This window comes from Dendropsophus ebraccatus, chromosome 5 (assembly GCF_027789765.1).
Source record: "Dendropsophus ebraccatus isolate aDenEbr1 chromosome 5, aDenEbr1.pat, whole genome shotgun sequence".
NCBI lineage: Eukaryota > Metazoa > Chordata > Amphibia > Anura > Hylidae > Dendropsophus > Dendropsophus ebraccatus.
This window is the reverse complement of record NC_091458.1, coordinates 8356012-8369875: the sequence shown is the minus strand read 5'-3', so window position 1 is coordinate 8369875 and position 13864 is coordinate 8356012. Positions and strand designations below refer to the sequence as shown.

The window sequence follows — 13864 nt, the reverse complement described above, 5'->3', positions numbered from 1 at the left end:
TATACAGTGCCAGACTGGATACACACACACATATATATACATATACAGTGCCAGACTGGATACACACACACATATATATACATATACAGTGCCAGACTGGATACACACACACACATATATATACATATACAGTGCCAGACTGGATACACACCAGGCCCGGACTGGTAATCTGGCAAGCCGGGCAAATGCCCGCTGGGCTGGCCAGATTACCAGTCCGTGGGCCGCCCGGGCTGCATAAAAAAAAAAATCACTGCCGCGGCCCGTTTCTCTTCCTGGTCAGCTTCTGCCCGCTCCGGTCACCGCAGCCCGCTGGGTCCGCCTCCTGTCACCGGATCACAGCCTCTGCCCCCTCCGGTCACTGCAGCCCGCTCGGCCCGCCCCTGACGTGCGCCGCTAATCCAATCAACGCGGAGCAGCGTGGGGCCGCTGCGGCCGGCCGTGGAACGTGTGTTACGTGCACCGCAGCGGCCCCACGCTGCTCCACGTTGATTGGATTAGCGGCGCACGTCAGGGGCGGGCCGAGCGGGCTGCGGTGACTGTAGCGGGCAGAGGCTGTGATCCGGTGACAGGAGGCGGGCCGAGCGGGCTGCGGTGACCAGAGCGGGCAGAGGCGGGCTCCGGTGACAGGATGCGGACTGAGTGGGCTGCGGTGACCGAGGCGGGCTCCGGTGACAGGAGGCGGACCGAGCGGGCTGCGGTAATAGGAGGTAACAGGAGCGGGCTGCAGAGACCGGGGGGCATCTATAAAGGAGGGGGGAGAAGAGAGAGGGGGCCATCTATAAAGGAGGGGGGAGAAGAGAGAGGGGGCCATCTATAAAGGAGGGGGGAGAAGAGAGAGGGGGCCATCTATAAAGTAGGGGGGAGAAGAGAGAGGGGGGCCATCTATAAAGGAGGGGGGAGAAGAGAGAGGGGGCCATCTATAAAGGAGGGGGGAGAAGAGAGAGGGGGCCATCTATAAAGGAGGGGGGAGAAGAGAGAGGGGGCCATCTATAAAGGAGGGGGGAGAAGAGAGAGGGGGGCATCTATAACAGAGGGGGGCATCTATAAGGGAGGGGGAGAAGAGAGAGGGGGCCATCTATAAAGGAGGGGGGAGAAGAGAGGGGGCCATCTATAAAGGAGGGGGGAGAAGAGAGAGGGGGGCATCTATAACAGAGGGGGCTATCTATAAGAGAGGGGGGATAAGAGAGAGGGGGCCATCTATAAGGGGGCTACATAGAGGGATGCATATACAATAAGGGGGTCACATAGAGTCAGCCTACCCACTAAATGAGGGTGTAAAGGGGACAGTACAGATGTGCAGTTAGTATAGAGATGAGGATGGTGTCAGAGTGAGGAGCCTAATATGTCTGTCTGCGGTGACATTAGTCAGTATGCGGTGGGATTAGTCAGTATGCGGTGGTATTAGTCAGTGTGTGGTGGTATTAGTATGTGGAGGTGTCAGTCAGTATGCTGTGATATTAGTTAGTATGTGGTGGTATTAGTTAGTATGTGGTTGTATTAGTCAGTATGCGGTTGCATTAGTCAGTATGCGGTGGTATTAATCAGTATGTGGTGGTATTAGTCAGTGTGTGGTGGTATTAGTCAGTATGTGGTGGTGGTGTTAAACTGAGCACAGTGACCGGGCCAGAAGCAGTCTGTCTCTGTACACTGTGTAGTGGTGACAACCTGTAACTGCAGCTCAGCTACATAGTACAGAGACAGAAGCTTCTGACCCCATTTACTGTGTTATTATCTGTAATTCCAGTCATGGCCGTGATGATACATGTAGCCGTGCTGCACTCACAACATCCTCTCATAACTTATCACCGCACGGTGAGTGAGCCTGTGTGCTCGGAAATGCCAGGGCTGATTTTTAGTCCCAGTCCGGCCCTGATACACACACACATATATATATACACATATACAGTGCCAGACTGGATACACACACATATATATACATATACAGTGCCAGACTGGATACACACACACATATATATACACATATACAGTGCCAGACTGGATACACACACATATATATACATATACAGTGCCAGACTGGATACACACACATATATATACATATACAGTGCCAGACTGGATACACACACATATATACATATACAGTGCCAGACTGGATACCCACACATATATATACATATACAGTGCCAGACTGGATACACACACACACATACCTCCCAACTTTTGCAAAGAGCAAAGAGGGACATGTGAGCTGCGGTCCCCATAGCGACCCTCCATAGCCACGCCCCCATAGCAACCCTCCATAACCACGCCCCCATAGCAACCCTCCATAGCCACTCCCCTACAGTCACCACATGCTGCTGACTGAATATTGCCCTATACAGTATTCAATCCCCCCAAAAATGCTCTATATAGTATCCAATCACCATTATAGTGCCCCACATAGTATACAATCCCCCATGTTATCGCACTAATAGCGATTTCTTCCTCTTTGTGCGGTATCCAAATGATATCAAATAATAGTATGAGCGCTCATACAGATTCACACAGACACCAATAGCAAATGGTATCAATGCAAAAGGATTCTGCTTTATTACACAAACAACAGTTCTTATACTAGTTATGACGTACAGGAAAAGGTGGTTACATCATGGGTTAATACTGGCACAATTGGCTATTTGCCTACTCGGGAGGGTCTTATGCTGATGAGTTCCTAAGTTATGTGACAACCCAGACAACTCGCTCCCCCCCCTCCCAACTCTTAAGAGAACAAAGACACATTCAAGTATATATATAATGAATACCATATGGCAGTACGAGCTATACCTGAGTATACATATAGATATATAGATATTTGTCAGACTATCTCTCACACCCACATAGTGCCCCACATAGAATCCAATCCCCCACATAGTATCCAATGCCCCATATAGTGCCCCCATATAGTGCCCCACATAGTAGCCAATGCCCCCATATAGTGCCCCACATAGTAGCCAATGCCCCCATATAGTATCCCACATAGTAGCCAATCCCCCATATAGTGCCCCACATAGTAGCCAATCCCCATATAGTGCCCCACATAGTAGCCAATCCCCATATAGTGCCCCACATAGTAGCCAATCCCCATATAGTGCCCCACATAGTAGCCAATCCCTCTATATAGTGCCCCACATAGTAACCAATCCCCATATAGTGCCCCACATAGTAGCCAATCCCTCCATATAGTGCCCCACATAGTAGCCAATCCCCATATAGTGCCCCACATAGTATCCAATGCCCCATATAGCGCCCCACATAGTAGCCAATCCCCCCATATAGTGCCCCACATAGTAGCCGATGCCCCCATATAGTGCCCCACATAGTATCCAATCCCCCATATAGTGCCCCACATAGTAGCCAATCCCCCATAGAATGCCCCACATAGTAGCCAATGCCCCATATAGTGCCCACATAGTAGCCTATGCCCCACATAGTAGCCAATCCCCCATATAGTGCCCACATAGTAGCCAATGCCCCCAAATATGCCCCACATAGTAGCCAATGCCCCCATATAGTGCCCACATAGTAGCCAATGCCCCCCATAGTAGCCAATCCCCCATATAGTGCCCCACATAGTAGCCAATGCCCCCGTATATATGCCCCACATAGTAGCCAATGCCCCCCATAGTAGCCAATTCCCCATATTGTGCCCACATAGTAGCCAATGCCCCATATATGCCCCACATAGTAGCCAATCCCCCATATTGTGCCCACATAGTAGCCAATGCCCCCATATATGCCCCACATAGTAGCCAATGCCCCCATATAGTGCCCCACATAGTAGCCAATGCCCCCATATAGTGCCCCACATAGTAGCCAATGCCCCCATATAGTGCCCACATAGTAGCCAATGCCCCCCATAGTAGCCAATCCCCCATATAGTGCCCCACATAGTAGCCAATGCCCCCATATATGCCCCACATAGTAGCCAATGCCCCCCATAGTAGCCAATCCCCCATATTGTGCCCACATAGTAGCCAATGCCCCTCATATAGTGCCCCACATATTATCTAATCCCCCATGTAGCGCCCCACATAGTAGCCAATCCCCCCATTAGTGTGGCCCCTGCGAAAAAAAACAATAAACCAGTAACTCACCTGTCCGCCGGCAGCTCCTCTCCGGGCAGAGCGCGCACTCCCGTCATCCTCCGGGGCGGGCAGCGGGGTATACAGACACTGACTGTGCCGGAAGTGACTCATGATGGAGGCTGCAGGTCACTTCCGGCACAGTCAGTGTCTGTATGCCCCGCTGCCCGCCCCAGAGGATGACGGGAGTGCGCGCTCTGCCGGGAGAGGAGCTGCTGGGACCAGCGGACAGGTGAGTAACTGGTTTATTGTTTTTTTCGCTGGGGCCACTTATAATGCGGGACACTGGGTGCCGTTCCGGGACCGCGGGACAGAACCCCGAAAACGGGACTGTCCCGCGGAATCCGAGACAGTTAGGAGGTATGCACACATATATACATATACAGTGCCAGACTGGATACACACACACATATATACATATACAGTGCCAGACTGGATACACACATATATATATATATATATACACATACAGTGCCAGACTGGACACACACACACACATATATACATATACAGTGCCAGACTGGATACACACACATATATACATATACAGTGCCAGACTGGACACACACACACATATATATATATATATACAGTGCCAGACTGGATACACACACATATATACATATACAGTGCCAGACTGGACACACACACACACATATATATATATATATATATACAGTGCCAGACTGGATACACACACACACATATGTATATACATATAAAGTGCCAGACTGGACACACACACACATATATATATACATATACAGTGCCAGACTGGACACACACACACACATATATACATATACAGTGCCAGACTGGATACACACACACATATATATACATATACAGTGCCAGACTGGATACACACACACACATATATATATATACAGTGCCAGACTGGATACACACACACACATATGTATATACATATAAAGTGCCAGACTGGACACACACACACATATATATATATACAGTGCCAGACTGGATACACACACACACATATGTATATACATATAAAGTGCCAGACTGGATATACATATATATATATATGTATGTGTGTGTGTGTACATGCAGTGCCAGACGGTGGGTGTGTGTATATTTATAGTGCCAGACTGGAGATATATACAGTACATGCAGTGGCAGGCAGGTCTGATATGGCGGTGTTCTACAGTCACAGTATTGGTCAGGTCTGGTGTGGCGGTGTTATCCAGTCACAGTATGGCGATATTGCTTAGGCCTGGTATGGCTTTAAATGTGCATTGTCTGAAGCTGTTGCCTACCAATCCTGTGACGAGGATTGCTACAGACAATATGCTGATCAGGTAAGCAGTTAAAAACCATGTAAAAAAAAAATTCAGACACTGCATGTGGCCGAAACCACGCGTCCATTTTCCCCCCATTAGCCGGGAGGGGGGGCCCCGTTGGAAAGTTTGCTATGGGGCCCAGCCATCTCTAGTTACGCCCTTGTATTTGACCTTTCTCTTCCTATTCTCTACAGATGTCCAGAACCTTCACAAGAAACATTTATATGAAAAGACTGAGAAACTTATAGAGAACAAACCTTCAAGATGTAACCTGGAAGAGAAAAGCTTCCCATTGTGGACATGCTATGTGAACCTCATTGTTGTCTCCACTGATCAGTTTAGGAACCGCTCTGAGAATGAGCTCATAGGGATCGGGATAAAACATGGGAAATATTTAATGGAAACTCAAAATGAATTACAGCGCATTTCTCCCAACAAGATATTCCGCTGGTGTCACCAATCCAGACTTGTGCCCCATATAGTAATGGTGAGCGGAGTGCCGGGTGTAGGGAAGACAACGCTGATGCAGAAGTTTGTCTATGACTGGGTGAGGGGCGATCTCTATCAAAGATTCTCTTTTGTCTTCTTCTTCAAATTCCGGGAGCTGAACAGACTGGATGAGGTTTGTCTGGAGACCATGATCCTCCAACAATACCCGTATCTGGAGCCGCAGATTGAGAACATCTTACAAGATCCAGAGAAACTTCTCTTCATATTTGATGGATTAGATGAAAGCAATCATACAATGGATTTCACATCCGGTCACTTGTTCTCTAATCCTAGAGAGCGCGGACATTGTGGTCAGATTGTGGATAGTTTGGTGAGAAAGTCTCTTCTTAATGGTTGTTCTGTTCTAATGACCAGTCGTCCCACCAGACTGGCATCAATAGATTGTGAGGTTTTCCAGCGAATAGTAGAGATCATTGGGTTTTTTCCAGAAGATCGACAGACGTACTTTGGGAATTTCTTCTCTGACCCTGAACTGGCAGAAAAGGCTTTTACTTATGTGAAGCAGAATGACACATTGTACACGTTCTGTTACCTCCCGTCCTACTGCTGGATCATCTGTACAGTGTTATCCAGGAGCTTCCAGACAACTAGTGATCAGCCGCCATCATTATTACCCAAAACAGTCACCCAGCTCTTTGCCACATTTGTCGCCAACATCCTGACCAATCACAGCCTGGAGAAAAGTGACGCTCAGAAGGTCCTGCAGTCCATCGGATGGATGGCAGAACATGGAGTCATGAATCACATGATTATATTTGATGATCGAGATCTGGGTTCTTTCCATGTGGACAATAAGTCAAAGCTCTTATCAAGTTTTCTGATGGAATCGGAGGAACCTGTGACCTATTCCTTCTTACATCTCACTGTTCAGGAGTTCTTCTCTGCCTTGGTGCATTATGCTGATTATTCTCCTGAGAAGTTACAGGAATCACTAAAAAGGGCAAAATCCTATCGTGATGGACGTGGTGAGATGTTCCTCCGTTTCCTGTGTGGTCTATCAGACGCCTCCACCAGGTCACTACTAACTGGATACCTGGACACACAAGCGGCTCAGGCCTCCAGAGATGTCATCACTTGGCTGAAGAACTTTGATCTTTTGAGTCTGGGGGAAAATGACAACAAGAAGCAACATCTCAGGACATTCTACTATCTGTATGAATCCCAGAATAAACCTCTAGTGCAGGAATTATTACAATCATGCAGAGAATTAGACCTTTCTGGTGATCACATGTCGGCTCTAGACTGCACAGTGTTATCATTCATCATGGAAACCTGCAGAAATATAGAAGAACTCAATCTATCTGGATGCTCATTAGACCCTGAAGGATTAGAGAGACTTGCACCAGCTTTACATAACCTGCAGGAACTGGGGTAAGTGACTAATTCTATGTTATATTTCTGTGATATTAATGTTCTGACAAATATCTGATACATTTATTGTCCTTATACTCCATGCCTGTTAGTATGGCTCCTATAATGAAGTAGACGGGGTCAGATTCATATGGTAATGTTAGTGAGGAGAGGGCTGAAGAGTGGACTGGGGATATATATATATATATATATATATATATATATATATATATATATATATATATATATATATGCATAAGCATCCGTGATTTATCATGTGTAATAATGTTTGCTGAGCCATATATCTAATCCTATCATGTGTGATACTGTATGCTGCGATATGTATCTAACCCTATCATGTGTGATACTGTCTGCTGCGATATGTATCTAACCCTATCATGTGTGATACTGTATGCTGCAATATGTATCTAACCCTATCATGTGTGATACTGTATGCTGCGATATGTATCTAACCCTATCATGTGTGATACTGTCTTCTGCGATATGTATCTAACCCTATCATGTGTGATACTGTCTTCTGCGATATGTATCTAACCCTATCATGTGTGATACTGTATGCTGCGATATGTATCTAACCCTATCATGTGTGATACTGTATGCTGCGATATGTATCTAACCCTATCATGTGTGATACTGTATGCTGCGATATGTATCTAACCCTATCGTGTGTGATACTGTCTGCTGCGATATGTATCTATCATTGGGACAGAAAGACAAATTTTAAGCTAAAGAAATTTAAATCATGTTGCCTATGATAACCAGAGATGGCATAGGCAAGGGGGCAACTCAATCAGCACCCACCGCTAACTGTCATTGTGTGTTATGGTCATGTTTGATATGGTCAGACACTTCCTACACATAAAGGGGTGTGGGTCTCCTGGAAACCATGTCAAAATTGAATTTGAGGCACCTGAGTGAGGTGAGCCCTCCAAAAATACTTGGTGGTATTGACGAATTAATAAAAATACAGTCTTCCTAAGAGGCCCTAGAATTTCAATGTGCACACTTTTAATCCTTTAAAGAGTATCTCTCTAGGCAGAGGGCACGTGTGGCATCCCTGGCAAACCAGAGTACGTTTAAGAAAGCGCTGAACCACCAAGTTGATAAAAGGTCCCAGGCATGACATGTGTTAAAATAGCAAAAAACAAGAAAATGGTACTAAATACAGCGCTGTCCCAAAAGGAATCCAAATGTGCACCATGAAAAACTTTTAATATATATAATTTATTAACAAAGCACAAAGTTTACGCGTTTCAGGAGGTAAGTGGGTCGCTCTTCATCAGAACAGTGCAATATCATGTACAATCAGGTGAGTGTCCAGTTTAACAAGAAAAGCCCCAAACACACCCTTTCCCGAGAGGAGGGGGAGGGGGAAGAGCATATACAACCAATATAACAGTTCAAACATTGAATCACAGAGAGAAATTAAAATATATATATATATATATATATATATATATATATATATATATATGATACAGAAAACTGTAGAATAATGAACATCAAATTGAACCTGTAGATCGCTGCAGCAGGCTAAGCGGATGGGTGCTGAGACAGATACAGCGCAGCTCGGCTGCTGACACGGCTGTTATGTGTTCAGTGAGAGGTCCGCGGGACCGCTGCGGCCTGTGATTGGCTGAGCGGCCTATCAGCTGGCAGGCCTCTGTGAAGCTAGAGCGCGTGCTTGACCCCGGGAGAAGCGGACGGCAGGAGCAGCCCTGGAACGTGGATGGGAAATGTATATCGTTAGTCGCCGGCCACGCACCACTATTACACGCAGCGGTGCGCGGTCGGCGCCCGACGAAAATAGGGTCTAACCTATCTCAACGATCAGCCGATGATCACTGTCATAGGCTGATCGTTGCATTTATTACACGGAGCAATAATCGGCCCAATTCGGCCGATTATCAATCCGTGTAATAGTACCCTAAGTCAGTTATATCATTAGCAAACGTAAAGCAAAACTTGTAACTCAATTACACTCAAATACAGGACCGATTGGCCCTTCCTGAACCTGGTGCTAGATATCCAGCCTCTGCAGAGGATATGGGAAACACTAATGATGTATTCATAAATAACATATAGTAATTACAGAAAGACACTATTGGCCACATTAATACACGGGGGGGGGGGGAGGGATATGGAGAAAATGATGCCATGGCAAACACTAAAAAACATTATATTAATGATAAAAATTATATAAAATTATCAAAACTACCCAAAGGATATAAAAAAAAGGAAAAAAAAGGGGAATGAATTGTGTATATATAAATATAAAGTACATATATAAATATATAAAAAAAGGAATGTGCAATAAAAAAAAAAAAAAATTTACGTACAAAATTATGACAAAGAAAAAATAAAAATTAAGGTAAGAGGTTGAAGGAAACAAAGCCCTTTTGCTGTAATTACTATATGTTATTTATGAATACATCATTAGTGTTTCCCATATCCTCTGCAGAGGCTGGATATCTAGCACCAGGTTCAGGAAGGGCCAATCGGTCCTGTATTTGAGTGTAATTGAGTTACAAGTTTTGCTTTAGGTTTGCTAATGATATAACTGACTTACAGTCTTCCCTGTTTTACAATTGATTTATATTCCTCTCTCTTTACATTGTTAGCGTCCCCCGGAGTTGTCGGCCTGTGAAATTCCAGCTCAGATGTCGTCTGGTCTCACTACAAGTAGTGCTACTTCAGCTCAGACCGACACTTATCTATCTGCAGCTTTACATCTCACTGGCTTTCAGTCACATCCCAGGCTGCAGCGCTAGGAACAGCTCCTTGGTGCTGATAATGAGGGCTCCTCCTCCTTTGTACTACATGACGGCACTATGGGGATCCTGCCGTAGTTCCGTACTGAGAGCCGTAACTCCTCCTCTTTTGTACTACATGACGGCACTATGGGGATCCTGCCGTAACTCCGTACTGAGAGCTGTAACTCCTCCTCTTTTGTACTACATGACGGCACTATGGGGATCCTGCCGTAGTTCCGTACTGAGAGCCGTAACTCCTCCTCTTTTGTACTACATGACGGCACTATGGGGATCCTGCCGTAACTCCGTACTGAGAGCTGTAACTCCTCCTCTTTTGTACTACATGACGGCACTATGGGGATCCTGCTGTAGCTCCGTACTGAGAGCTGTAACTCCTCCTCTTTTGTACTACATGACGGCACTATGGGGATCCTGCTGTAGCTCCGTACTGAGAGCTGTAACTCCTCCTCTTTTGTACTACATGACGGCACTATGGGGATCCTGCCGTAGCTCCGTACTGAGAGCTGTAACTCCTCCTCTTTTGTACTACATGACGGCACTATGGGGATCCTGCTGTAGCTCCGTACTGAGAGCCGTAACTCCTCCTCTTTTGTACTACACGACGGCGCTATGGGGATTCGAGTCCTGACAACCTTACTGACCTCTCACTGAACACATAACAGCCGGTGTCAGCAGCCGAGCTGCGCTGTATCTGTCTCCGCACCCATCCGCTTAGCCTGCTGCAGCGATCTACAGGTTCAATTTGATGTTCATTATTCTACAGTTTTCTGTATCATATATATATATATATATATATATATTTTAATTTCTCTCTGTGATTCAATGTTTGAACTGTTATATTGGTTGTATATGCTCTTCCCCCTCCCCCTCCTCTCGGGAAAGGGTGTGTTGGGGGCTTTTCTTGTTAAACTGGACACTCACCTGATTGTACATGATATTGCACTGTTCTGATGAAGAGCGACCCACTTACCTCCTGAAACGCGTAAACTCTGTGCTTTGTTAAAGTGCAACTATAATTTAAGTGACCAAAAAATGAAATTCCTCAAATTAAAAGCCCTAGTGTTACCCAATAGATAATAGATAGATAGATAGATAGATAGATAGATAGATAGATAGATAGATAGATAGATAGGAGATAGATAGATAGATAGATAGATAGGAGATAGATAGGAGATAGATAGATAGATAGATAGATAGGAGATAGATAGGAGATAGATAGGAGATAGATAGGAGATGGATAGGAGATGGATAGATAGATAGATAGATAGATAGATAGGAGATAGATAGGAGATAGATAGGAGATAGATAGGAGATAGATAGGAGATAGATAGGAGATAGATAGGAGATAGATAGGAGATAGATAGGAGATAGATAGGAGATAGATAGATAGATAGATAGATAGGAGATAGATAGATAGATAGATAGGAGATAGATAGATAGATAGATATATAGATAGATATATAGATAGATAGATAGATAGATAGATAGGAGATAGATAGGAGATAGATAGGAGATGGATAGGAGATGGATAGATAGATAGATAGATAGATAGATAGATAGATAGATAGATAGATAGATAGATAGATAGGAGATAGATAGGAGATAGATAGGAGATGGATAGATAGATAGATAGATAGGAGATGGATAGATAGATAGATATCCCGTAGGAAATAGCTATGTAGCAGCTTATTTTGTAGCTTTGATTACATATTTGTAGCAGACACATTTTAATAATGAAAACCTTACTACTTATACCGCCATTATATGGAGTGCAGATATAGTCAGGATAAAAGGGATTTAAAAAATATAGTAACTTTTATCCAAAAACAGCACCACCCTGTCCTCAGACTGTGTATGGTTATTACAACTTGGCTCCATTCACTTCAATGGAACTGAGCTGCAATACCTCACACAAACTGAAGAAGAGTGTGACGCTGTTTCTGGAAGAAGGTGGCCATGTTTTTCTCCTTTAGGGTATAAACCCACACACCGTATACGCAGCAGATTTGTTGGTACAGATTTGATGCTGTGTTCCGTTATTTAGATCTAATCTGCTGCGAGTTTGCTGTGAGTTTGCTGCGTATCGCAGCAGTAAATACGCTGCATATACGGTGTGTGGGTTTATACCCTAAGGCTATGTTCACACTACGTATATTTGAGGCTGTATTTGTGAGGCTGTATAGCAACCAAAACCAGGAGTGGATTGAAAACACAGAAAGGCTCTGTTCACATAATGTTGGAATTGAGTGGATGGCCGCCATTTAATGGCAAATATGTGCTGTTATTTTAAAACAACGGCCGTTGTATTGAAATAATGGAAGTTATTTACCGTTATATGGCGGCCATCCACTCAATTACAACATTATGTGAACAGAGCCTTTCTGTGTTTTCAATCCACTCCTGGTTTTGGTTGCTATGAGGACCTGACATGAGGACCAAATACAGCCTCAAATATACATAGTGTGAACCCAGCCTTAAAGGGAATCTGTGAGGTCCGTACCAGGTCTCGGGCTGTAGATCTCAGCAGACAGGTGTGAGGGAGATATCACTGACAGGACCTTTAGTCCAGTGTAAACTTTTATAATTGTCCTTTTCATTTCCAACTAAAGTTTCAGCACCCTATACGTCCATCAGTCAGAGCAGGAAGGGGCGGGGCAGAAGGTGCTGCTGTGGCTCCACCTCTGTGACACTTCAGCTGGTAATGAAAAGAATGATTACAAGGGTTTACAATGGACTAAAGGTCCGGTCCCTGACCTGTACGCTGGGATCTACAGCTGTGTACCTGCTATAGACCTCACAGGTTCCCTTTAAGGGCACGTTCATACCTAATCCAATGCGGATTTGATGCTTCTGATTTAATCAGTTGAAATGAATGTATAAATATGCCACATCAAATCCCCAGCAGATTATGTTATAGCATTATTTTGTGTGCTGATGGTGGGGTTCACATGTTTAGGGGAGTAGTGGGGACACGGCTAAATGAAGCAGAATTTGCTACATCGCATATTTTACACGGCTCTCCATGATATGGTGTGTGGGCTGCTGGGGTCTGACTGCCAGGGCTGATTTTAGTCCCAGTCCAGCCCTGGTTCCAAAGGATCAGATGTAACTGCTCGGAGATCCAGGAGTTTCAACATCTTGCCAGGAACCTTACAGTGAGATTCAAAGCAAATTAATTTCTAGGTCATTCCAAAGAGCTAAGGATGCTGACAGACAAGTTCTTCTTAAAATAAACTCCAAACCCACAGGCCGTAGCCCGGGGTAAAAAACCCCTTTAAATTATATCACCCCCCTTAATAAAAATTAACTTTTATTACGTATCTTAAAAGTAAATGTGTGAACTTGTTTAAAAACCACAACACACCCAGTACTCCTATCACTAGCCAATACTAGATGATATATAGGGATATAACTATCCTCTTTTACTAACTATCTCAATCACTATCACAGTCTGCAGTCCTGTATAGAAGGTAACTAGGAGATACTGGGTGTCTGCTATTTTAAAACCACAAATTGTGCCCCTCTCTACATGTTTCGTTGCCGCAGCAATGTCATCAGGAGAAAAATTAGGCAACACTTACTACTGATACTGGCCGATATTTATATCCACATTGTATCCAATTGGATATTTTTAACCTAGATACTGTATAATGAAGGACTAGACAATTTAATGAAAAAGTAGAAAGAATGTTTATTATACTTAGCTTCGGTGATGAAAATGAGTTCAGGTCAGTCTGGGGAGCCCCCTCCACAAGGTCATGTGGCCCAGAAGTCGAATCAGCAGTCTGGCTGGACACAGCGGTCTGGTAGCAGTTCTGTTCCA

The 13864-nt window shown here is 44.6% G+C and overlaps 1 protein-coding gene across 8 annotated transcripts in view; it reads left to right on the top strand.

Annotated features, from left to right (window-relative positions):
* The window catches only part of LOC138792249 (NACHT, LRR and PYD domains-containing protein 3-like), a 250482-nt gene that overhangs the window by 164035 nt on the left and 72583 nt on the right, over positions 1 to 13864 (top strand). For all 8 annotated transcript variants that reach the window (XM_069969450.1, XM_069969451.1, XM_069969449.1 and 5 more), the window contains one exon: positions 5581 to 7267. In XM_069969450.1, the coding sequence (XP_069825551.1) occupies positions 5581 to 7267 (1687 nt within the window). The remainder of the gene's footprint in view (positions 1 to 5580; positions 7268 to 13864) is intronic.